General features: G+C 36.7%; 1 protein-coding gene across 3 annotated transcripts; it reads right to left on the minus strand.

Moving 5' to 3' along the window:
- Positions 1 to 1,449: 1,449 nt before the first annotated feature.
- Positions 1,450 to 26,953, minus strand: arvcfa (ARVCF delta catenin family member a). Of its 3 annotated transcripts, none has more exons than XM_089126181.1 (19): positions 26,732 to 26,953; positions 22,593 to 22,706; positions 19,942 to 20,049; positions 18,531 to 18,987; positions 17,435 to 17,508; positions 16,308 to 16,626; positions 14,033 to 14,216; positions 12,874 to 12,991; positions 11,586 to 11,754; positions 11,063 to 11,080; positions 10,742 to 10,807; positions 8,359 to 8,486; positions 7,637 to 7,787; positions 6,166 to 6,358; positions 5,908 to 6,019; positions 5,077 to 5,164; positions 4,423 to 4,499; positions 2,618 to 2,721; positions 1,450 to 2,034 (listed from the first exon to the last, which is right to left on the minus strand). In XM_089126181.1, exons 1-18 carry the CDS (start codon positions 26,747 to 26,749, stop codon positions 2,629 to 2,631), a joined length of 2,487 nt encoding a protein of 828 aa, XP_088982307.1. In that variant the 5' UTR covers positions 26,750 to 26,953; the 3' UTR covers positions 1,450 to 2,034; positions 2,618 to 2,628. The 3 variants fall into 3 exon arrangements, with proteins under 3 accessions (XP_088982307.1, XP_088982306.1, XP_088982308.1); XM_089126180.1 differs by having other exon boundaries at positions 22,593 to 22,709; positions 26,732 to 26,952; XM_089126182.1 differs by lacking the exon at positions 11,063 to 11,080 and having other exon boundaries at positions 22,593 to 22,709.
- Positions 26,954 to 27,188: the final 235 nt, after the last annotated feature.

The raw sequence follows: 27,188 nt of genomic DNA on the forward strand, positions 1-27,188 counted from the left end.
TATTGTTGTACATAGTGTAAGGCATGCCTACTTTTTTCCATGTAACAATTTTAAATTGTGATGTGATTGTATTGTGTATATTTGAGCCTTTTTTATTATGAGATAAAAAATGATGAGTGTATTATGAGTCTTCGCCAGCTCATAGCAGCGGTGATGAGGAGCTTATGGAGGTTTTATCTCGTGTTGTAGCTAGATTAATTATTGAATGGCCAGCCGATGATTCAGAGACATTTTTTGATTCAATTTTGAATTGAACAGAATTTTGACTGTCATAATCTCTTGACTCTCATCATTTACTTTTTAATGTCCTAAATTCAACTTTTTATATAATAATTTTGACTTTTTTCATAATTTCAAAGATTCATCTCATCATACTCCTGACTTAAGTAATTTGAACTTTGTATGTCTTACATGTCAAGTAACTCTCATTAGAGTATTAGTATATTATCCTAGACTGTCAGTAGACTTGTTAGGTTAAGCTTTGGGTTTAGGAGAATAAGTTTACTTGTAGTCGCCAAGTTACTTATAGTCAGTTGAATGTCTGTTGGGGGACCAACAAAAAAAGTATTAGAAGATATTAAGCTGAAAGTCTACTATAATGACAGTTATTTGACATGTAGTTGAAAAGTTACTTGTAGTTAGTAGAATGTCTAAAGTGGACCATCGAAATAAAGTGTTACCCATTAATTTAAAAGAGGAACAGAGATCTGGATTTGTATTGACTAACATAATACTGTAACAAATGTATTGCTCATGGGAGTTATTAGCTAATGTTAACAAATGAGACTTTATTACCAAATGTTGTAAGTTGTAGAAATTTTGTTATGGTATGTTTTTATCTGTCTATATATTTGTATTCTTGTTTTAGTTTTTAATTATTTTAGTAGGCCTAGTAAATTTTAGTAGATTTGAAATGATGCCTTGGCAAATTAACTCAAGCTAACATGCATTTTCAATCAAATTTTATTTTATTTTAGTTAACATTTATTTTATTTCAAGAACTTTATTTAAATTGTATGGTTTAATTTGAGTTAATTATCAAGTCATGATATAAGTCATTATATAGATCAGTGGTAGTAAAACAGCATGCTATAACAAGCAAAAATACGCAAATAGTTCTGAACGGGCATTGCAAGCTTGCTCAAATATAATAAAGTAAATAATAATATAAAGAACGTTCATTTAAATATATTTGCATATGAACGCATATCGCCTCTGGCTCACCTGTGCAGTTTCTGTTGTTCTCCTCAGTCAGTAGGCTAATCGATGATTTTCACTTATTTCTGCCGATCAGCATCTGGAGCTTCAGTGATTCCGTAACCGATGCGATTTCAAAAAAGGCGAATCTTTTGAACCGAATCTTTTCTTTTGAATCGCTCAAAACATTCCACTGACGATGAGCGACTCGTTCATTGCGCCCCAAGAAATTTGCAACAAAGCAAGTTTTGTTTAATTTTTATTGCATTTTATTTTCTGTTAGATGCATGATTTAACAGATTTATTAAGAACTCATTGATTTTTATTTTTCAAGCCATTAAATGAAATTATGAAACAAATTTAGTATGAATGCATTAAAATCTCTGTCATATTCTCTGATTTAGACTGTTCAATTTCGTCTTTGTCTGTAGAGAATATTAATATAATCATATAATGTTATCATTTCTTTTTGTGCATAAAACTTTAGATAGGCTACAGAACTGAAATCGTCTGTGTGGATGATCAGAAATATATGGAACACTATTATACAATTTATAGACTCGTCAACAACAACAACAACAACAACAACAAAAAAGCAATAGAAACAACACAAGATCATAATATGGTGTATAATCAGATCTATGAGTGACTCATCACATCATGATACTTGAGTTTAACAGTGAAGATTGCCAAAGCAGCAAAGAGTCAAATTCCCTGTTCAGACGGATCGGATCTTCAGCGTTTGGTCGTGTTGCATGTCGTATTTGTCTCGTTTGATTCTGTGATGAATTGTGCTGAACGTCAGTCTAAATGCAGGTCTGAACGTGGATCTGCAACCTGTGAAAACACACAGGTTGTGAGTTTTCATCAAACTTGACATGGTAGTATATGTGTTAAATTATAACAACAACAATTAGGGGTGGAACAATATATCGCAATACAAAAACGCAACAGTATGTATCGCGGATACTGACTAAAAATGCAAATTTTTTAAAAAAATGCAGAGTTTTAGTGTCAGTACAACATTAAACTACTATATGTTGTATGTAATGTATAATAATGTGATGGGGGAATATTTGTGGGTCCTGATAATGCCAGATGTCTGTAAAAAGTGTCCTACATTATTTTAAATATAATTTAGTCAATGAAAGAGCGCATTTGAGTTTCAGAATCATGAATATTTTACAATATTGTACCAGCACCAAGTCCAAGCATATTAATTTCCACAGCCAATTTAGCATATTAATCAGTAGTTAATTTGTTGTTAACCTTTTATCGTATGTCTTGGAGTATCGCAATAATATGGTATCAGTTCAGTATCGTGATATGAATCAAATCGGGAAATTGAGGGTACCGTTACACCCCTAGATATTTTGGGTCTTTATATGATGATGATGATGTGTGTGATGGTGTGGTTTACCGTGAGCCGGATCAGACCCATGAGTCGAGTGGTTGAGGCGTTCGCTCCACTAAACCCACGGCTGGCCTGCTGGTCCTGATGAAAGGCCTCTTATCACACACACCCTGAAACACAATCAACAGCAGCTTCTTACACACATACATGACGTCCTGGGGAGATCGGTGTTTAAACCATTAAAATAGGGAAAATCTTTAACACATTTTTTTAATAATATTTGCATGAAGAGTGTGAAACACTGACGGTGTGGATCCACTTGTCGGTGCGACGCTTCTGTTGCACCACTCCACTTTATTCCTTCCTCCTTATGATGTAACGAGTACATCAAGACTTATAGGACGTTTTCCTGGTTCCGGCTGACCTAATCTCTACAGCCTAACATTGAATTATAGAAGTTCTAGACGTGTTGGGATGTTAGATGTGTGTGTGTGTGTGTGTGTGCTGGGAGATGTGTAAGAGATGTGTTTTAGTCTAGCTTTGAGCAGTGTTTCTGCTTACTGGACAATGTTAGGAACAGAATGTTTAGCAATGCTAAATAGGAAACGGATCTCCCGCCTGCAGTCGATTTTAATATTCTAGGTATTATCAACTTTGAGGATCGCAACAGACGTGACGGACTATTAATGTGTTCTACGGCGTCGAATATCCATGATCACTGGATCTCTGGTAAGTTGTAAGTAACACTATATCAAATCCAACCTTTAGTTTAAACTTATAATCGTTTGTTTTACTGGCGTTTCTTTTATCAGTCCCTCCAGGATTTCACGATTTTTTTGTGTGATTTTTGCAATCAAAATGGCTGATTTTGTGGTGGTAATTTCCAAAAATTTGTGAAAAAATTTGCGATTTATATATAACATTTACCATAATAGTATTCAGTCCTTCCAGAAAAACGTGGAGTTTTTTTGTGATTGTTGCGGGCAAAAATTGATTGATTACGCGGTAAACTACTGGCAGCTGTGGTTGCCAGCATCATACCGTAAATTTATGCAATTTTATGCGATGAAATTGCAGGAATTTGCAAAAATTGCGGTTTGATGAAAAAGAGAAAAAAAGTGATTCCCCAACATCCTGTTCTCACTCGGCTAATGTAAGAGTCATTTCTTATTACTTCCTTTGATAAACAAGCATACATCATCATAGAAAGTGCTGGGAATATTTAATTTCTCATCTTGTTTTATTTCAGACTGTAACGAGTGTAAATAAGGTGTGGCCCCTTTAAGAGCTCTCTGCAGTGTTATATGTGCGTCTCGAACGCCCCGTGTGTGCGGGTAATTTCTGTTTGATGCTACTTCTTTTATATTATGTTGTTTATTAAGTAACGATGTGACGGTAGAACGTGTGACGGACAGTTATACGAGTTCGATTTGTGAGATGTCAATCGCCTCCGTGAGTCTGTCTGGCGTCGCGTAATTGCGTCACTTCATAACGTTCCCATGGAAACAGGGGGAAATGGCTGCTCTTGTGTGAAGCAAACGCAACATTTTTCAACCTTCTGATAAGATACATGTGACTTTTTTTGCAACGAAAATGCGAGGATTATGAAATTATGCAAACCCCGCATATTTTGCACGGAAATCGGCAATTTATGCGGCGAAAGTGCGCCGTATTTGAAAAAATGCGGCCCCCGCATAAATATGCGGACTTTGGCTGATTTTGCATTGAATTCAGCGATCGCATAATCAAGTTTTTCTGGAGGGACTGTTTTATTAAACTCCGCAGCTCTTCTACCGCTCAGTCCGGCTGAGGGAGTGTGTTCCCGCAGGAAAGTGACGTCAATGCATACAGGACACAACATGAGCATTGACCTGAAAAGTTTCTCGTTCGATCATGTGACACGGAGCGTCTCCGGCTCTCTCGGCCTGATCAACGGAGCAGTATCCATCTGAAACAGCAGAACACATGAATTAAAGTGCATAAAACACACACACCAAGGTCGGAAATTAACGGGACATGAGGCAAAAATGCCCCCCAGTAGTCAATAATTTTATCCCTTAAAACTCATCTTTGATCACTAAAATGATTTTCCTTTTACAAAATGTCTTCATGCCTTCATTCCTTAAAATATCTTGACTGTAACTCGACACCCTCGCCTCATTTAGTATGTGCGGTTCTATGAATATGCAAATCAGCCCCGCCTCCACTCACTCACTCACTCAGAGATCCACTGGTTGACGATCACACGTTGATCTGATTGGTTACAAGGTCGTTTGTGACGTCAGAAACACCAGCGATTTCAAAGCGTGTTTTTGAGACTGCAGTTTTAAACTTTTTATGTAATTTTTTATTTAAAAACAATATTTTTATTTATAAATATGTCCTTAGTGGTGTACAAATATCCTCGTAAATGAAGAATTTATTGTCAATAAAACGTATATGCCATTACATGACAGAAAGGCTTGTGGAAAAGAAGCATTTTTCTCATTCTCATGAATATAGTTCAGTAAATGCGGATCAATTACCTTGGTGTTTCTCCATTAAGGGCAGTGTGATGTCATCGCTCCCTTGCTTGGCGTTCTTCTGCTTTTTGGGCAGGCCGGAGACGGCTGGCTGAAACCAGATCGATTTTCATCATCAGGACAACATGAATATGAATATGAACATGAAAGTACGGCTGTAAATCAGCAAGAGATGAAACACTGTTATCTAGGGCTGTGACGTATGGATATCTTTCTTAAAGCGGTGAAGAAGCAGCAATCACGTGGTTTGGTGGTTAATCACAATCTATGACTTATGATGAAGATTGCATGTTCTTGCATACATATGCACATATAACTTTATCATATTTAACTTATATACTGCAGCACACTTTTGTTCCGTGCAAATGTATTTATTTCTACACCATGCCACTACCTTCTTATCGCGACCAGGTCAATGTTCATATCAATCTGTATTTATTAGCCTCTATATTATACTTTTATTCTTATTTTCCATTTCTTTATTGTGTATTTAATGTGTATTTCTGTAACAAGCGAACAACTCTAATATTATATTATCTTGATCATGTAAATGCACAGGCATCATAAGTGTTAGCCAGTTATTTATGGGATGTGCCATAGGCTATTTCATTTCGTATTCACGTTGATATAATAAAAATATTAACAATAATAACATGAAATAATATTAATTTATATAACTTTGTTTTTTTTTTTAATAACTTTTGAGTTTAATAGGAATTATGGAACCGTTTTTGTCGTTGTTTGTAACCCATTTTTTGTACAATAAATTATTTTAAAAATTCGGTGATGACTTCAACGCCGCAGTCAGCTTCTCTTTACCAGCTCTGCTGTTACCTTGAAGTGTGTTTTGTTCCAGCCGGCCTTGAACAGTGTGTGTCGGAGATCTTTATAGGCCCAGATGCTCTGCAAGATGTGTGCCGCCGCTTTGGTCTCGCGCAGTGATTGGCTGACAAGAAGGGAGGGAGGGATGGATGGAAAAGTAAAACAATTTTATTTTAAAATTCACTAGTAAATTTTTTTTTTAAAATCTGGTGTCTGACTAATTTTTGGTTTGACAGCACAGCATTTCTCAAACGTGATGCGGTTTGTCACCTTGTTTTGTTGATTGACACCAGTTTCTGTATTCCCTGTCCCTGGATGAGGAATCTGGCGTTCTCCAGGTTCTCCGAGATGATCTCCAGGATTGTGTTCAGGATGGCCACCACCGTGTCTCCCTCCAGGTTTTTAGCGGGTCTCTGTTGCCCACAGGGAAGATTACTGACCAGATCCCGCATGGCGATGCTCCCTGATTGGGCCACACAGATGATGATGTCAGCCTCATTCACATTTACAAAGCGACTTACAAATGAGAACATCTGAAGCCACAGTATACAAGTGCTGTAAAGTCTAGCACAGAACACAGAGCAAGGTTTATTTAATTATTAGAAAAACAAATAGAATAGAATAGAAGGTAAGTGCTACTATTAATTTGTCAGGTGTTAGAGAAAAAGGTGTGTCTTTAGATATTTCTTGAAAATGGCCAGGTTATTCCTCCAGCTTGGAAGGAATGTTGCTCTCCTCATTTACATAAATCACCATCATTATCATCACCATTGTGATCACCATCATCATTACCGTCGTTATCACCATAAATGTAAATGAGTACAGCATAGTGTCACTGTATATTCATATCTCATCACCATCATCTTTACCACCATTATCGTTATTGTCATCACCGTTGTCATCACCATCATCGTCATCATCACCGTCATCATCGTCACCACTGTCATTAACACCATCATCAACGACATCATCGTCATCACCATTGTCATCACCGTCATCATCACCATCATCGTCATCATCATCACCATCATCGTCATCATCATTACCATCATCATCGTCATCATCGTCACCACCGTCGTTAACACCATCATCAACGACATCATCGTCATCACCATTGTCATCACTGTCATCATCACCATCATCGTCATCATCATTACCATCATCATCGTCATCACCGTCGTCATCATCATCTTTATCACCATCATCATTATTGTCATCACCATCATTATCATCGTTGTCAACACCATCATTATCATCACCATCATTATCATCACCACCGTCATTATCATCACTATCATTATCACCATCATCATCACCATCATTATCATCACCATTGTGATCACCATCATCATTACCGTCGTTATCACCATCATTATCATCACCATCGTCATCACCATCACCGTCATCATCATCATCACCATCACCATTATTATCATCACCATCATCATCGTCGTCATCACCGTTGTCATCACCATCATCATTGTCATTACCATCATCATCATCACCGTCATCACCATCATCATCATCACCATAGTCATCACCATCATCGTCATCACCATTGTTATCATCATCATCACCATTGTCATCACCATCATCATCGTCATCACTGTCGTCCTCACCATCATCATCACCACAGTCATCACCATCATTGTCATCACCATTGTCATCACCGTCGTCCTCACCACCATCATCACCACCACCATCATTACCACCACCATCATCATCATCACACAGGTCTTACCGATGAGGTCTTTGTTCTTGTGGTCGATGGCCAGGTTTCTGAGCGCGATGGCGATGGCTCGCACCACTTTATCTGCGTCGGAGTGCAGCAGCTCCACCAGCACCGGCAGACCCTTCTCCTTACGCACCGTCACGCGGATGTAACTCGACCACTGGAAAACACACACACACACACATTATGAGCACTAACTAACTGCGTTATGTTAGTTTTGCGTTACTTTTTTTTACCTGGGCAGGGCTTGTTTTCATTTTTATAACAAAAAATTATATTTTTGGGCAAATGTACCCTTTCACAGCACAAGTGAAATAATAAGCCTCACACCACAAAACTACAACAATCGTGTTAAAGGTGTCGCTGTGGTCCACTCACGGCCCAGTGTCCGACACACACACACACACACACACTCGTGTTAAAGGTGTTGTTGTGGTCCACTCACGGCCCAGTGTCCGGCACACACACACACACACTCGTGTTAAAGGTGTTGTTGTGGTCCACTCACGGCCCAGTGTCCGACACACACACACACACACACACACACACACACTCGTGTTAAAGGTGTTGTTGTGGTCCACTCACGGCCCAGTGTCCGACACACACACACACACACACACACACACTCGTGTTAAAGATGCTGTTGTGGTCCACTCACGGCCCAGTGTCCGACACACACACACACACACACACACACACTCGTGTTAAAGATGCTGTTGTGGTCCACTCACGGCCCAGTGTCCGGCACACAGGTTCTGCAGCGCTCCGGCCGCCGCCTCCAGGGTGTTCTGGTTCTGGCTCAGTTTGAGGAGTGACAGGTAGAGGCGAACCACCTCGGGCTGGTACAGGAGCTCCATCCCTGCAGGAACACACACACACACACACATCTGAAGCTCCAGTAGCGTCAATCATTCATGAGCACAGGGACTCATCTCCAATGCATGGTAAGAGCAAATCCTGTACGGTTTACATTATTTCTGAGGACATGGAGGTTTTTCTCTTCATGCTGAAGTTTAATACTTAATATGAGAGGTTTGTTCAAATCACGATGAGCATTAGACTAGAGATGTAGTGCCTACAGGTCACACCTGAACCGAGACATTCATGATTTTTGTCCCCCTGTGTTAAATCTAGCTTTTAATGTTGTTTGTGTGTGTATGTGGTGTGTTTAATCCGCTTTAACACACACCGTGTGTAAGTTGATAAGTGGACAGCATTGCTGAGTATTTCCTCCTTAAAACTGCAGTGAACCAAAGACAGTCTCAAAAACACGCTTTGGTGTTTCTGACACCACAAACCACCTTGTAACCAATCAGATCAACGTGTGATCGACAACCAGTGGATCTCTGAGTGAGTGAGTGGAGGCGGGGCTCATCTGCATATTCATAGAACCGCGCATACTAAATGAGGCGAGGGTGTCGAGTTACATTCAAGATATTTTTTGTAATTTTAGTGAGTTTAAAGGTATAGAATGATTGACAACGAAGGACTTCACCTGGTTCTCTAGACTCGTACCACTCTATATGGTTCTATATAAAACTCTAGGGTTCTTGAATCAATTTTAAAGAACACTTTATGCCAAAAAGGTTCTACTCTTTTTTTTACACATTTCCCCCCAAAAAACTCTCAGTAATCAGTTTTTTCAGAAGATCCATAATTTTTAAAGAATTTCTTCAACTATAAAGATAAAGAACCTTTCGAAAAGGATCCATGGGTCGATGGATGTTAAAGGATCTTCATGAACCATCAACGCCAATAAAGAAACTAAAAAATAAAAATGGTTATTTTATGGAATCGTGACGAAAACCACCTTTTGGAACCTTTATATGTGTGTGTGTGTGCGAGTGTGCATTTGCGTGTGAGTGTGTGTTTGATTGTCTGAGTGTGTGCGTGTGTGTGTCTGCCTATATCTATGAAACGCCTGACGGAAGGTTCCATAAAGAACTGAGCTGAGAGAGAGAGAGAGAGAGAGAGAGAGAGAGAACATTATCCGTAATCTGTTATACAAACACACATCGAAACAATTCCTTTCTTTCCTGTAATGAGCAGAAGAGTTTCCCACATCACAGGAATGTTCTCCTGATTATGAGCTGAGGTCAGATCACATGTGAGTAAGCGCTGGTTCATATTGTCATTCTCAGGCTTGATGACCCAGTTACATGAAATTACAGTCGTCTGGTCTTTAAACACACACTCATCCGCTCCCATGTAAATGTAATGCCACAGCAGCGCATTAATAAAACAGAATCATATTATGTCAATAAGATATAAAACACGTCAGCGGAAATCAAAGCTGTCCACAGATGATCAGTTCAGATCAATATGCAGTTTTCCTCTCCTAATCTACTCTACAAGACAGAATACATAGAGAAAACACTCTTCTGGTGTTTATGAAAGCAAGTATGTTTTTAAATCATTCATTTGTTTTAATATATTTGCTATAAACATGCAAATTAAGACATTGGCTGTGTGAAACCGTGCAGAACGTCTCATTAATACATTTATGAATTCAGTTACTTCTGTCAATCATTCATAGATGCCAGCATTTCTGTGTGTGTGTGTGTGTGTGTGTGTGTGAGTGTGTGTGTGAGTGAGTGTGTGTGTGTGTGTGAGTGTGTGTGTGTGTGTATGAGTGTGTGAGTGAGTGAGTGTGTGTGTGTGCTTCCGCATTTGCTACAAATAAATGCTTAAACTCAAATGAAAATTTAAAATGTTGTTTGGTGAAATAAATAAGTTTAAGTACTAAAGTTCAATAAAAATAAAAGTAATATAAAAATAAAGAAAAGTTAAATAGAAAGTTGCTTTGGGATCTAACTGAAATTAAATAATTTTTAAGATGAAGAATTAAAATTGAATGACACTAAAAGTAATAAAGTAAAATAAATTTAAAAAGCTAAATTGGATTATAAAAAATGACAAAAGCACATAACAAAATTAAAACTGAAAATAAAACAAGCTAATGCAATTGTTTAGTATATAAATGGTTTAGTTCAGTGTAGTCGTGATACGCAGATCTGACCAGCAGGAGGCGTCTCAGTTCCCATGATGCCTCTGTGTTTGGCCTGCGGTGTGTGTGTGTGTGTGTGTGTGTGCTGGTTTCAGACGGACTCAAACCTTTCATCGGCAGACTCCTCCTGGGCAGATCCGTGCTCTTCTTCTCTACGGCTCCGTGCCGCTTACCTGCGAATCACAGCACACACATCAGCATCTGAACACCAGTGTGTGTGAGTGTGTGTGTGTGTGAGAGAGAGGGTTTGAGTGAGATTGTGTAAGTGAGTGTGTGAGTGAGTGAGAAAGTGTGTGTGTGTGTGTGTGTGTGAGTGTGGGCAGCAGTGGGTGGTGAGTAGGAGCACTCGTAGAGTAAATGGAGAGAGTGTGTGTGTGTGTGTGTGTGTGTGACTGACTCTCGGCAACAGTGAAGGATTCGACACTCACACTGATGGAACCATTCGTCTGCAGCGTGAAACAGAAAACACACATTTACACACAATCACAATCTGAGAGAATAAGACCTAGAACTTTTGTACTTTCTGTAAAGCTGCTTTGAAACAATATGTATTGTGAAAAGCGCTATACAAATACATTTGAATTGAATTGAACTTTTTGTATTTTAAACAAATGAATATGGAAACAGTCATTCCGTCACACAAGCTGTTCAAACAACACAAGTGGACATCAGTGAGATTCGTTGCTGCTTTTTAAAGAAATTGATACTTTTATTAATCAAGGATGCATACATCGATCAAGATTCAAATAATTAATATTTTTTAAATAAAACATGTTTCAAGTAAATACTGTTCTTTTAGAAACATGACCTTGAGACTAATTATTGGTTGATTATTTCTGGTCTACATGATTTTATTACTTTTTGTTTTTAATGCAATTCCATCAGAGTAACTCTCTTTTTCAAGGGAAAGTAATTATCCTCCAGTAATTAATGAGTAATGGCTTTAATGACCTTTGCTGGTGCGTCCAGTGAAGCAGTCTGGCTCCTCCCTCTTCTTATGATGACCTCCTGACCTCGCACTGTGATTGGCCGCTTGGACGTGGAACTTCTCGGCTCCGGGAACCTCCTTGTGCACGTGATAGGAGAGATTACGCAAGATACACACACAGTTCTCCACCGACTGCAGGAGAGGAGACACACACACACACACACACACATCAGCGAGATCAGAGGACATGCCCACACCAACGACACACACATCATTCACACACACTGCACCATAGAGCAGGGCATTCACTTGGATTCAATTATAAATAATAATGCATCATAATTATAATTATTATTTTAATTATTATTATAGTAAATTAAAATAAACAAAATACTACTACAAATAATAATAATAATATAAATTATTATAATTTAATTAAACTAAAAAGTAATAATAATAATAATAATAACAATTATTATTAAATTAAACTAAACACTAATGATTGTGTTAAATAAAATACATTTTACTTTAATAATATCAAATTTAAATGAAACTGAATTAATAAAATAATGATTATGATTATTAATATTAATATAATTTAATTTAAACTTTACATTTTAAATTTAGTTATTTAAAATAATAATAATTATTATTTATGTTATATTATTGATTGATATGCTGTAGTGTGTCATTATTAAATTATTATTATGTTTAATTTAACTTTTTAAAAATTCAACTGTATAAATAATACTTATAATAATAGTAATAATAATACTATTGTTGTTGCCGTTTTGAATTATTACATTTAATTTTTATTTAATAATAATAATAATTTTAAATGAAAATTAAACTGAATTAATAATAGTAATAATAATAACAACTATAAAATTAAACAAAATATTAATAAATAAATAACTAAATTAATATTAATTATTAACATTAAATTAATTTCATTTTACTTTAATATTAAATCAAAACAGAAACTGAAATAATAATAATAATAGTAATAATAATAACAATTATTATTATTACAATTACTAATAAATTAAAGTAATTAATTTTATAAATATCATTGATTTTACTTTAATTATAATATTAATTTAAAATCAAACTGAATTAATGATTTGATGATTTATTTAATTAATTAATTAAATTGAGTTTATAGCTTAGCATCGTTTATTACATTGTTTTTTGTTTAAGGGAGAAATCAAGATGTTTTAATACACTATATATATATATATTTATATATATGAGTTGGTGTGCAGGTGTGTGTGTGTGTGTCGTGGCCTGGATTTCTATGTAAATTCTTACTTTGTTATTGATGTCTCTCTTTGCGACGGCAGAGTAAAGCGCGTGCAGAAGCGCGTCCACGAGACCCTCACACACACGCAGTCTCTGTCGCGCTTCGGCTCCGTCTGAACTCACGTTCCTGCAAACACACACACACACAGCCTGCGTGTGAGATTCAGTGTGTCCCACAGCATAGTGTGCCACTAAAACCTTGACTTCCTAATTATGTGCACTTGTTTAAAAGGATTATTTTATTTTGGTCTGGTTCAATTGATGGCATCTGTTTGTATGGTTAATTGAATCTGTGATATATGTTTGTGACACAGCTGAAACCTATAATAAAATGTTGATGTATGTTGAGTAAATGTTATACAGATCCGTCAGGTCATTAACTTTTAAATGCCTCATTATGCATTAATATGAGGAGAGTCTCCACATACTGTAATAGACCCGCGACTGCAGATCAACGTTTTGGGAAATGAAATGAAAAGAGGAGGATTGTAACTGTGACAAGATGATTGACAGGTCAGTTTACGGTGAAAGTGTGAAAGAGAATGCTAAGCCCCGCCCCCTTAGTTACTAAGTGTTGCTAAGTGACAGCTGTCAGCGTGTGAACCCCGTCCTGAGATGTTGTTGAAGGACCAGCTCTCGTCGAGGAGCATCAAGTGGGACTTATATGGAGGGATATATAAAAGATTTTCAAATAAATATGGCGGGATAAGCCTCAGCTATGCAGGTTTGTGCGACTAACTTCCAGAAAATGAAGGTTTTGGTCTTCATTGGGATTGTTGAATCCTTAGGGAACCATGTGCGCTCGCATCCCTGATATCATAAATAAAGCGGGCTTCAGTCGTACAGTGCAGATAATACTCCTATCACAAGAACCCAACACACACCGTTTAACATTTTTGTGACATAAACACCATCAAACTGACGAGAGCCTCGCATCTTCCCATGTGTCTCTATGGCGCTGAAACCCTTCTGTGTGAAACTGATACTCCACTGCCATTGGCTGATCTGCGTTCGAAGGGGAGGGGCTTACCGATAGGTCAATTGTATGTCCCAAAGCATGTCTACTCTTCTGCTACACACTCAAAAGTATCTACTAGGGCGCAAGTAGGTGGACCACACTCCCTGATAGATGTGAGGGTTCAGAGAGAAACGCTACGAGCGAGCGGACCTCAGGCATCCAGACGTGTTCTTGAAGACCGTGTTCCACTCGGGATCCCCGGGCCGGGCCGGGTCGTTCGGGTCTCCTCTCAGGCCCGAGTGAGGGATGATGATCTCGTCCGTCAGCGTCTGCAGGCCGTGGTCGATCACCAGCATCTTCAGCGGCTCGTGAGACGACAGGTTCCACAGCGTTCCTGAAACAGCACCAGACTGAGATTCACAACAGTGGGGTCTACAACTGGCTGAGGCTTTAGATCAAACATTCACAACTATTTTTACAGTAGCTTTGAAAACAGTAAAAATAGTGAAATATTATTCCAATGTAAATCAGCTGTGAATATACAGTAGAATTAAATGATTCCTTTGATTAAAGCTGAATTTATTTAATTAAAAATACAGTAAAAATCACTAAATATTATTGTAATGTAAATCAGCTGTTTTCCATGTGAATATACAGTAGAATTCAATTATTCCTTTGATTAAAGCTGAATTTATTTAATTAAAAATACAGTAAAAATCACTAAATATTATTGTAATGTAAATCAGCCATTTTCTATGTGAATATACAGTAGAATTAAATGATTCCTTTGATTAAAGCTGAATTTATTTAATTAAAAATACAGTAAAAATCACTAAATATTATTGTAATGTAAATCAGCCATTTTCTATGTGAATATACAGTAGAATTAAATTATTCCTTTGATTAAAGCTGAATTTATTTAATTAAAAATACAGTAAAAATCACTAAATATTATTGTAATGTAAATCAGCTGTTTTCCATGTGAATATACAGTAGAATTAAATTATTCCTTTGATTAAAGCTGAATTTATTTAATTAAAAATACAGTAAAAATCACTAAATATTATTGTAATGTAAATCAGCTGTTTTCTATGTGAATATGCAGTAGAATTAAATTATTCCTGTGATTAAAGCTGAATTTATTTAATTAAAAATACAGTAAAAATCACTAAATATTATTGTAATGTAAATCAGCCATTTTCTATGTGAATATGCAGTAGAATTAAATTATTCCTGTGATTAAAGCTGAATTTATTTAATTAAAACTACAGTAAAAATCACTAAATATTATTGTAATGTAAATCAGCCATTTTCTATGTGAATATACAGTAGAATTAAATTATTCCTGTGATTAAAGCTGAATTTATTTAATTAAAAATACAGTAAAAATCACTAAATATTATTGTAATGTAAATCAGCTGTTTTCCATGTGAATATACAGTAGAATTAAATTATTCCTTTGATTAAAGCTGAATTTATTTAATTAAAAATACAGTAAAAATCACTAAATATTATTGTAATGTAAATCAGCCATTTTCTATGTGAATATACAGTAGAATTAAATGATTCCTTTGATTAAAGCTGAATTTATTTAATTAAAAATACAGTAAAAATCACTAAATATTATTGTAATGTAAATCAGCCATTTTCTATGTGAATATACAGTAGAATTAAATGATTCCTTTGATTAAAGCTGAATTTATTTAATTAAAAATACAGTAAAAATCACTAAATATTATTGTAGTGTAAATCAGCTGTTTTCCATGTGAATAAACAGTAGAATTAAATTATTCCTGTGATTAAAGCTGAATTTATTTAATTAAAAATACAGTAAAAATCACTAAATATTATTGTAGTGTAAATCAGCCGTTTTCTATGTGAATATACAGTAAAGTGTAATTTATTCCTGTGACAAAAGCACATAAAGAAATGACAAAAACTAACATTTGTATTTAAAAACTAGTATTTGCTGCTCAATATTTTTGTACATTTATTTTCCAGGATTCTTTGATTGAATAAGTTCAAAAGAACAGCATTTATTTGAAATATAATCTTTCGTAACATTCTAAATTTTCTGTCACTTTTAATTAATTTAATGCTTCCTTTATGAATAAAATGCATCATGGATTTTCGTGCATCATGATTGAACCCAGGACCCCAATCATCTGAAAGCTGAAAAAATAAGCTTTCCATTGATGTCGGGTTTGTCAGGATAGGACATTGATCGCCTTTAAAGATGTCCATTTATGTTCACGGTTTTTAAATATATATTTACGGCAAGAAATTTACTAAATATGTTCATGGAACATGATCTAATATCCTAATGATTTTTGGCTTAAAAGAAAAATCGTTAATTTTGACCCGTACATTGAATTGTTGGCTATCGCCACAGATACACGCAGGCCACTCGGTCCGTTGTTAGGCAGCAAACCCGCTCTCCCTCAAATTTCCCCGTTCTCATTGATTAATGAATGCTGATGCGCACCTGTGACCAGTTCCCGGACGTCGGCGTCGTTGGACCTCCTCAGCAGTCTCAGCAGCGCAGGAATGCCGTCCGAGTTCTTGATGGCCACCTTGTTGAAGTTGTCTCTGCCGTAGGAGATGTTCCTCAGCGCTCCACAGGCCTTGCGGTGCACCTCGGGTTTGGGATGATCCAGGAGCCCGACCAGAACCGGGATTCCTCGGAGCTGCCGGACGTCTTGCTTGACCGTGTCGTTCTCGTAGCAGAGATGCTGGAGATACGCCGCGGCGTTGGACTTCACCGGGTCCATCGGGTGGCTCAGCATGGAGATCACCTCCCTGCGGTCACACACATTATTAGCATTAAATTAAAACTACACTAAACACTCATAATACTTGTGATTAGTTCAGTTTTAACTATAATTAAAGTAAGTTAAAACTAATCTAAACACTAATAATACTAATATAATCATAAAAATATATATTTTATTAAATAAATTGAATGCACTTTAATGATATAATAATTAAAAAAAATTGATATCACATATACGATATACGCATATACATACGAAAAAATAATATCACATTCAAATTTAACTGAATTAATAAAATTATAAGTATGATTATTAATATTATTTAATTTGTAAATGTAATGTAATGTAAATGTAAAATGTAATACTGTTTAAAATATTAATAATAATTATGATTATTTTTATAGCCTTGTAGCGAGTCATTATTAAATTATTATTATGTTGTTTAATTTAACTTTAATCATTTTATTAAAATGCTTATAATGATAGTAATAAAATAATAGCAATAATTCTTATTATTTATTACTACGATTTTTGTTGCTGTTTTGAATAATTGCATTTATTTTTTATTTTAATAATAATAATAAAATTAAACTCAAAAATAATAGTAATAATAAAACTTATTATTATTACTATTAACTTTAAGTAAATAATCATTCAAACTGTTATTGATTTTACTTTAATTATAATATTAAATTAAAATCAAACTGAATTAATAATAACAATAATTATTAATTAAAATAATTAGTTTATTTTAAAGCAATTATAATGATAACTATACATTTATTTATATATTTATATATAATAACATAAGCATGGTGCATGCGCTGCCGTCCCTCAGGTTCGGGTCTCTCCAGCGCGGGTCTTTCCGGATCGTGTCCAGGCTCACCATGCTGGCCCGTTTCTGCGGGATCCCTAGTGGGAAAATGGTTTAATTTATTATATTTGAAATATATTTCCTTTTTCATTAGTACACTGCAAAAATAATAATAACAAATTGTACTTGGGTCCCAGAGTGAGTGTGTGTGTGTGTGTGAAGTTTTATCTCAAAACACCCCACAGATATTTTTTTATATGTCCGTTTTTTACAATTGTCACTTTTGTGACGGTGATGCAGATGTTTAGAATAATAGATTAAAAATTAATAATAAAATAATAGATTCACCATTTGCTATACAAGCTATAACGCACATACTATTTTTTAATGTGTTTATGTGAGAGATTAAAATCTGCCAAACTTCACATTCTACTTCTGAATAGCATGTCTACTTCATAAATTGTATGAAAATTATAGGAATATATTTTTCAAAAATATATTTTCTAAAAATACACTTTTAAGGTGGACATAAAAGGGTCTTTTTAAACTGAAGCTAAAATCTCATTGAGATTGTTGTAGTTAAATTGATTGGTTGACTGATTTATTTATTTATGTTGTTTTATGGCCTTGACAGTATGTGTGCATTTATTGTATGTGAATATTGGTATTGTCTGTGTAATGTTTTGTTAGCTTTGTCTTGTCTGGGGGACTACGGATGAAAAATAGCCTAAATCCGGTACAATACATGAAATGGTAATTTTATGTAAATATTGTGCATGGTCCCTTCATAAATAAATAAAGAATACAAAGAATACTTGAAGTGAAAATTCAGTTTATTTTTTAAAAGTGTATTTATTTGCACTTTATTACCAAATATCTAATTTAGGTATATTTTAACTGTGCTGGAAATGATCATTGTAACAATGCATTTTATGTGCTTATTAGAGGTCAGATACATATAAATATCAGCCAAACTTCCCATACTTCATAAATTGTATGAACATGATGGAAATGTATGATTCAGATCACTCAAACCATATGGAAATGGAGGCACCGTTATATGGCTTGAGGTTTACTAAACGAGTGTGTGTGTGTGTGTGTGCTAGTATTGTGTTTTCACCAGGGATGCACGTCCGGTACAGATCCTGGAGGAACGCGTGTGGAACCGGCCCGAGATGCCCGTCCTCCGAGAGGTCCAAACTCTGCCTCATGTGATGGACCGGGAGGTTTGGTACGCCGGAGAGAATATCTATCCCATCATGCTCTGCTTTTGAAGCGCCGCCTCGAGTAAGACTGTCCCGGTGGAGCGGGAGCGGGAGTGTGTAGCAGTTTTCTGGTAAGTAGTTTCTGGTGGGAACGCTGGGAAAATGGAACGGGAATCCATGTAGGAGCGTCAGGGAGTGAGTGTTCAGAGTGCCGTAGTGAGCCGATTGGTCCTTCGGATTCTCGAGGTCAGAGGTCACGCTGGCCTCAGGGTTGGGGGGTAGGACCGTCGGACCTTCCTTATCGACGGAGGATTCGGGAATCGGCTGGGTATTCGGCGACTGTAACTCGTCAAACACTTCAGATGAACTTTCCTAGACGGGAAAAGTCAAAATACACACATGATTTGAGGAATCACACAGGAATAAATACTTCAAAATGTAAATAAACAGCTAAACATCAAAGTATGATGCAATTATTTAAAGTCCCCCTGGGTTAAATCCAGCGTTTAATGTTGTTTGTGTGTGTGTGTGTGTGTGTGTGGTGTTTTAAATCCGCTTTAACACACACCGTGTGTAAGTTGATAAGTGGACAGCATTGCTCCTTAAAACTGCAGTGAACCAAAGACAGTCTCAAAAACACGCTTTGAAATCGCTGGTGTTTCTGACGTCACAAACCACCTTGTAACCAATCAGATCAACGTGTGATCGACAACCAGTGGATCAGTGAGGGAGTGAGTGGAGGCGGGGCTCATTTGCATATTCATAGAACCACGCATATTAAATGAGGCGAGGGTGTCGAGTTACATTCAATATATTTTAAGGCATGAAGAACATTTTTTTTCAAGGAAAAAACACTTAAATATGTCATTTTGGGGATCGAAGATGAGTTTTAAGAGATGGGTGTCATGGTGTGGCTCTGGCTGAAGGACGAGGAGACCGGAGTATCGGTAGAGATCAGGGTTTATTATATACAAAAACTGGCAGGAAGACAGGAACACGGACGCCACACGGGCTTACAACAAGCATCTATAGACAACAACCGACAAAGACAGAATGAAACTGAGGGAACTAAATACACAGAGGAATCAGACATAATGAGGTGAAGACAGGTGAAACAGATGAACAGGACGCTGAACGGGAGGCTGATGAGGGAGTGAGTTCAGGTGTGCAGACAAGAGGATCATGGGAAGTGTAGTGCTGGAGACGCAGACAGGATGGTGCAGACGAAGGACTGTGACAATGGGGGACTTTAAGATATTTCTTTCGGCAATAATTGAGTGGAGAACACTAGAGTTCTCTCATACGAGTGATGTGTGTAATATTCACCTTCAGGACATTGGGCAGGACCAGTTGGTTGGAGCTGCTGGAGCTGAGCGGGTTGGTTTCGCTGTCCGGACTGGACGACTTCTCTGTCCCGATGCCTGAACTCTCAGTCTACAAAACCAGCACAGAAACAGCGCGCTTTCCTCAGCGTGTGCTCATTACGGCTCGTTTAAAAACAGAACGGCTCATTACCCTGATGAAAAAACAGCAAAAACCAGCCTAAGATGGGTGGCTTCCAGACTGGTCATGGCTGGTTTAGCAGGCTGGTTTTACAGGGGCCACTTTTCTAGGTGGTTAGGCTGAACCCAGCTTACAAACCTGATAAAAACCAGCTAAACACCAGCTTGGCCACCCTGGGAAACCAGCTTAAACCAGCTAAAATCAGCTTAAACTAGTGACATCCATTCTAAACCAGTTTAAACCAACAACATCCATATTGAATCAGCTAAAACCAGCCAACCAGCTTAAACTAGCTTAAACCAGCTAAAATTAGCAACATCCAGTTTAAACTAGCTAAGACCAGCAACATACAGCTTAAACCATCTTAAATCATCTTCAACCAGATTAAACCAGCTTAAATCTAGCCTAAACCAGCGACATACAGCTTAAACCAGCAACATCTAGTAGAGCCCGACCGATAAAGGATTTTGAAGGCCAATACCGATACAAATATTTTTGGGTTTTAAAATCCGATATTCCGATATATCGGCTGATACTTTATTTATTTTTTTAAACTGGACATGATAAGTCACAAATTTTGTCCTGCTTATTTGAGTTCAGAGAACTGATGGGGATGTTCTTTTAATTGTTATTCAAGCGATGTATGTATCGTGACCAACTCAACGAGTGTTGCCAACAGGAACGGTGTAGAGCGCCCTCTGGTGGACAAACTATACAACTCCAACACTCATGACATGGTTCAAGCGTGTTTCGTCCGTTTTTATTTTATTTTTGAAATATTCATTTATCGGCCATTATAAATGCCGATACCGATAGTTTGGAAAATGCCTAATATCGGCCAATAATATCGGTCTGCCGATATATCGGTCTGGCTCTAACATCTAGCAATATCCAGCTTAAACCAGCTCAAACCAGCAACATAGAGCTTAAACCATTTTAAACCATCTTCAGCCAGTTTAAACTAGCTTAAAAAACCACATCCAGCTTAAACCAGGGACATCCAGCTAAAACCAGCTGAAACCAGCTTAACCCAGCGACATCCAGCAACATCCAGCTTAAAACAGCTAAAACCAGCAACATACAGCTTAAACCATTTTAAACCATCTTCAGCCAGTTTAAACTAGCTTAAAAATGACATCCAGCTTAAACCAGCTTAACCCAGCGACATCCAGCTTAAAACATCTAAAACCAACAACATACAGCTTATCTTCAACCAGTTAAAACTAGTTTAAACCAGCGAAATCCAGCTTAAACCAGCAACATACATTAACATCCAGCTTAAACCAGCTAAAACCAGCAACATACAGCTTAAACAATCTTAAAACACCTTCAACCAGTTTCAACTAGCTTAAACCAGTGAAATCCAGCTTAAACCAGTTTTACCCATCTTAAACCAGCGAAATCCAGCTTAAACCAGTTTAACCCATCTTAAACCAGCAACATCCAGCTTAAACTGTTTAAGGCCAGCCAACCAGTTTAGGTTGGTTTTGGTTTGCTTTTCCAGCAGGGTATGTTTGTTTTTTAAGGCTATGAATAAAATCTACTCTTATAAATTAAAATCCAAAATAAATCATTAGACATGAATTATGAATAACTGATTGAAGAACCCAAAGATTTTTTTAATCTCAAAATCTAGCCAAACTATGAATATTTAAAGACTCAAATCCTTTTAAATCCTTTTTTATTAACTGTTTGCACAGCATAAGGATATCTAAACTGTAACATTAAAAAAAGATTAGTTGGTTAAACTTAAGACAAGTTACCTGGTAGCTTAAACTTTTGAGTTCATTTAAACTAAACATTTTAGTTAATAGAACTAACTAAATCTCTTCCAATGCATTAATTTGTTTTTTTAGTTTCAAAATTTTAAGGTTTCTTGAACACGTCACAATATTCCTCATTATAATAATTCATATGCAGAAGAAAGGGGCGGGGCCTGGTTGAGTTAGTTAGTAGTGTGCTAAACTGGCGGTTATGGAAAGGGGCGGGGCATTTCCCAAACACACTCAAAGCGCTCGACCAATCAACACACTGCTCCAGCCAACCAATCAGAGCACAGTGTGCTTTTCAGAAGGAGGGGCTTCATAGAGAAAGAAAGTAAACAGAGCGTTACTGACAGACTGGGAAGAGAGGAGCCACAACAATGGAGAATATGAGGAGAATAATCAACATTCAAGCAGGAAAACCTGTTCTAGGAGAGCCTGAAACTAGACTGTGTAAAAGGGCAGAATAGCCTCTCTTTAAGTTAAACCAGCAAATAATTTTTGAGCAGACTTTCTATGGCAACTATGAGGAAACAGCTACTCAATCAATTCAATTCAATTCAATACACTTTATTTGTGCCCAAGGGGCAATTAACGAGGCCACATAGAGTCACGTAAACATAAAAACATCATCCATTAAATAAATAACACAATGTGCACGGAATACATAGTAATTATAATTATGAATGAACATATAATGAATTGACCTACATGAGTTTCTGTGTGATGCGAGGCGTCCGCTGTGTCCTCCGCTGGAAGAGCCTCCTCTATCTTCTCGATGGTGTCGAGAGGGCACGGTTCGGCCGGGGGTTCCTCTGGCTCCGGCTTCTTTCCGACCAAATATAACAAATATGGAGGAGAATCAATATTAGCATGAAATCTGAGTGTTTGTAGAGCGTCTGTTTGAACAAGCACACACATTCATGACAGAGTTTATCAAATCGTCCTGATGAACGTCTCCACATTAAAGAGCATCGTGAGATCACAAAAAAACTTTTGATGAAACTGCGTTAATATCACCTCTGGGCAAATTCACTAAATTATTCTCATCCCGGCAACGGAGCAAACACTCTTAGCAACCCCAGCAGAACTTCCTCCCAGAGCATCCGAGAATTATCCATGAGCGCAGCCTCTAAACAGCCTCGTAAACACAAGACACGCTTTTAAGAGACAACTTACACAAACAACTGGCACTGAAACTGCTAACAAGAGTGGGAGAATTACTCAGACTCAACACTAACCTGTAAAAGTTATTTTAATCATTTGTTATTTTGTCTTTTGTCAAACTTAAATTCACAAATGTTGTTCACAGTCTTGGTTGTTATTCATTACAAGTAGTGTGAGTAATGTGACGTAATCCAATTTTTTTCAGAGTACTTTTAAAATAAAATAAATATCTGTACTTTTTTTCCAATAAGTAATGCAAATTTGTTCACCCATTTATTGACTGACAGCTCTACTGTCTTCATGTTGAGAGAAATCAGGAGTAAATGCAGACGCGCCTTGTGTAACACTCTTAACGCCAACATGTAACATTACTTTCTATAAAAAAGTAACTAGGTAACACAATTTGTTACTCTTTAGGGAGTTAGGCAAAAGTAAGGTAAACCATTACTCTCCATAAAAAGTAATAAAGTAACACAATTAGTAACTTTTTAGGGAGTAATGCAAAAGTAACATAACACATTACTTTCCATAAAAAGTAACAAAGTAATACAATTAACTTTTTGGGGAGTAACGCAAAAGTAACATAACACATTATTACTTTCCATAAACAGTAACTAAGTAGCGCAATTAGTAACTTTTTAGGGAGTAACGCAAAAGTAACATAACACATTATTACTTTCCATACACAGTAACTAAGTAACGCAATTAGTAACTTTTTGGGGAGTAACGCAAAAGTAACATAACACATTATTACTTTCCATAAAAAGTAACAAAGTAATACAATTAGTAACTTTTTGGGGAGTAACGTAATGTAACCCATAATTACTTTCCATACACAGTAACTAAGTAACGCAATTAGTAACTTTTTAGGGAGTAACGTAACACATACTTTTTAAAAACAGAAACTAAGTAACAAAGTTGCCTTTTTAAGGCAGTAACGCAACATTGTAACACATTACTTACTTTTAAAGGTAATTTTCCCAAACACTGATTGTTCAGCATAATATTCTGAGTTTCTGTTGATTAAACTCATTTATTTGAATTAACTTTTTTTAGCTTAATGAACTCAAAAGGCAAACACGTTTTTTTTTTAACTTTAAATTAAATCCTGATTTATTATTTCAAACTTTTGTGGAAAAGCCAGGAAAGTGAGTTAGTTCTTTTGTTTGTTATCTAGCGCAATGACATTCCCCACGAACTGAAGTGATCTGAATAACGGCTCCTGTCTTCTGGAGCTGCAGTATTTGGATGTTTGCATCATTGATGATTCGGTTTATTCCTGTGAAGCTGCTTTGAAACGATCCGTACTGTGTAAACGTGACTTGGCAGATGTTTTTGGGTCACTGTAACTCAACAGGTATGTTCAATCTAAGAGGAATCTGGCTTGCGCTGCATAATGATAATTTCCGCTTTGAAGCCGAATCATGTAATTCTTACGCTGCCGTCTCTGGATCATGAGCGTTTCCTGAATCTCTCAGAATAATCCCATCTGCATATCTCCATCATCTCTATAAAGGACAGCGCGTGATGGAGCGCTTCAGGACAGATGAAGCCGTGCGGGAACCAGCTCAATGTGCTCGTCTTCTGCACTTCCTGTTTGATCTCTGCTGACTTCCTGTTTGTGTTTATTAACTCATCACATCTTACTTTCTGTGTTTATTTTCTTTTTTTTTGTGTATTTTCTGTTTATTTCCTTTTTTCACTACACATTCTTAGAAGGTTCTATTAAAGGGTTTTTATATATAGAACCTTTTAGGGGTTCCATCACTTTATGGATTTAGTTTTAATTTATTTTTAATTCATTTTTACATTTTACACTGTAAAAAATATTGATGGTTTAACTTAAAAAAGTAAGTAACCTGGTTGCCTTAAAATTTTAAGTTCATTGAACTGGAAAAAGTGAGTTAATACAATGAAGGAGATTAATTTAACCATCAGAAACTCAAAATTATATGTTATCTGAACTAAATAAATTATTTAAGTTGATTTGACAAAAGAAAAAATGTTGTGATTACTACACTGTAAAAATTTTTTGTTGGTTTAACTTAAAAAAGTAAGTAACCTGGTTGCCTTAAAATTAAGTTGATTGAACTGGAAAAAGTGAGTTAATACAATGAAGTAGATCAATTTAACCATCAGAAACTCAAAATAATAAGTTATCTCAACTAAATAAATTATTATAAAGTTGATTTGACAAAAGAAAATATGTTGTGATAGCAAATCTTGAAAATATTTTGTACAGTGATGAATCATGCAGCTCATAAAGTCATCAAGTGACCTTTATTTATAGCGCTTTACAGAGATAACAGGAAAATAATGCAACAAAGTTTGTTTCTAAGAAAATAGTGTCGACATGAAGTAAGGCAGATCAATGATATGAATATTAAATGAACATAAATAAACATATATTATAACTTTCTAAACATAAAAAAAGAATTATGCATTTGTTTAAGATAATAAAGCAAGAATATAAAAGTGGTTTTGCATGTGTCGAACGGTTGCTATGTAGGCTAGTTGTTCGGGTTGTTAGGGTGTTGCCATGCAGGTTCAAATGAGTGATGGTAATAGTGATGCTTGACTTGACTAAAAATGGAGAAAAATGTATTTGACTCAGGGGTTTTATACAGCAACCATAAATCTAATTTAGTGTTTGTGGTAAAATCACAAATGTGCAATGGTTCTTATTCAAATCACATTGTTAAGAAAATGATAATAATAATTGACCAAAACAAAGATTATTGGAGTGCATTTGACAAGAAAATACTATTTCTACTTCAAAATTGCCCATTTAATTCAATATTTTACTTTTTGATTCTTTGCAATTATTTGTGTCTTGTGTAAATTGTTTCTATACTAATTGTTTCATATTTTGAGTAAAACCATGGATAATAATAACGATTAAAATACACTCCAAAAAACATAGTTTAACTTTATGTAAGAAGTGAGTAAAAATACTAAATGTGTAATATTTAAGTTATTTTAATGAGATCTAGACATTGGAAATATGTTTTAACAAAATTCCAAATTATTATTAAATAATAAATATGATTACAGGAAAGTCTCAGAGGTGGAGCAAGTTATTTCAGGATGATGAAAGATACATATGCACTGATGATGAATTATGTGTTTATCAGCCCTAAATTCCCACCTCATAAACGCCAGATGATTATATGGTTTCTAACCCGTTTTACAAAATACGTCATGCCAAGTGGCCCATCCATCATCCATCATCCATCCATCATCCATCATCCATCCATCATCTACCCATCCTTCGGCTGCTCGTGCACATGCCGGATCCTCACACACAGTGTCAGTGACTCGCTCAAGGGCAGCACGGATCCGAACACACACAAGTGGGACACATGAATCACGGAGCGACGGCAAACTTCATCGGGATCTGCATGTGATGCGCGCGCCTGCAGTGCGTGTTTTGGTATGCCAGTCGAGTTACGCCGCATCCAACGCAACGCAACGCAGCGCGTCATTCCCACGGCAACCAGAGTTTAAAGCTCACTGCCAAACGCGCACTAAAGCACGCGTTAATCATGATGACATGTGATTCAGACGCATGTGTGAAGCATGTAATGCACACGAACACAGTCCGCAGTCCGTGCATGGAAAGATCCAGATCGCGCGATGTCCACATAACGCTCGACTGACGCGGAACGCGCGGAGACACTCACCTCCTTCACCTCCTGCATGCTGGCGGCGCGGGCGACGAGTCTGGCGTTTCTAAAATACTGCTGTCTCTCTCTCTCTCTTGCTCTCACACACGAGCAAGCATCCTTCCTCCAGCCTCACGCGTACACATGCACTCGATCATGTTCTTTCACGCACGCGAGCGCGCGCACAGCGCAGTGGAAGAGCTGCTGAATCAACAGCACGGGTTGCACTCTCTCTCTCTGTCTCTCTCTCTCTCTCTCTCTCTCGCTCTCTCTCTCTCTTCAGAGCGCAGCGAGGAGTGCGACTGTGTGTGTCATTCATTAAATGAGACCATTAACGCTCATTAAACAAGAGATGCGAGTGAACAAGAGGTCCGAATGCGACTGATGATGCACACACACACACACACACACACACACACAATCTCTCTCTCTCTTACACACACACACAAGTTCTCTCGCTCACACAAACACTACA

Source organism: Pimephales promelas, chromosome 23, assembly GCF_988280905.1.
Source record: "Pimephales promelas chromosome 23, fPimPro1.hap1.1, whole genome shotgun sequence".
Lineage (NCBI taxonomy): Eukaryota > Metazoa > Chordata > Actinopteri > Cypriniformes > Leuciscidae > Pimephales > Pimephales promelas.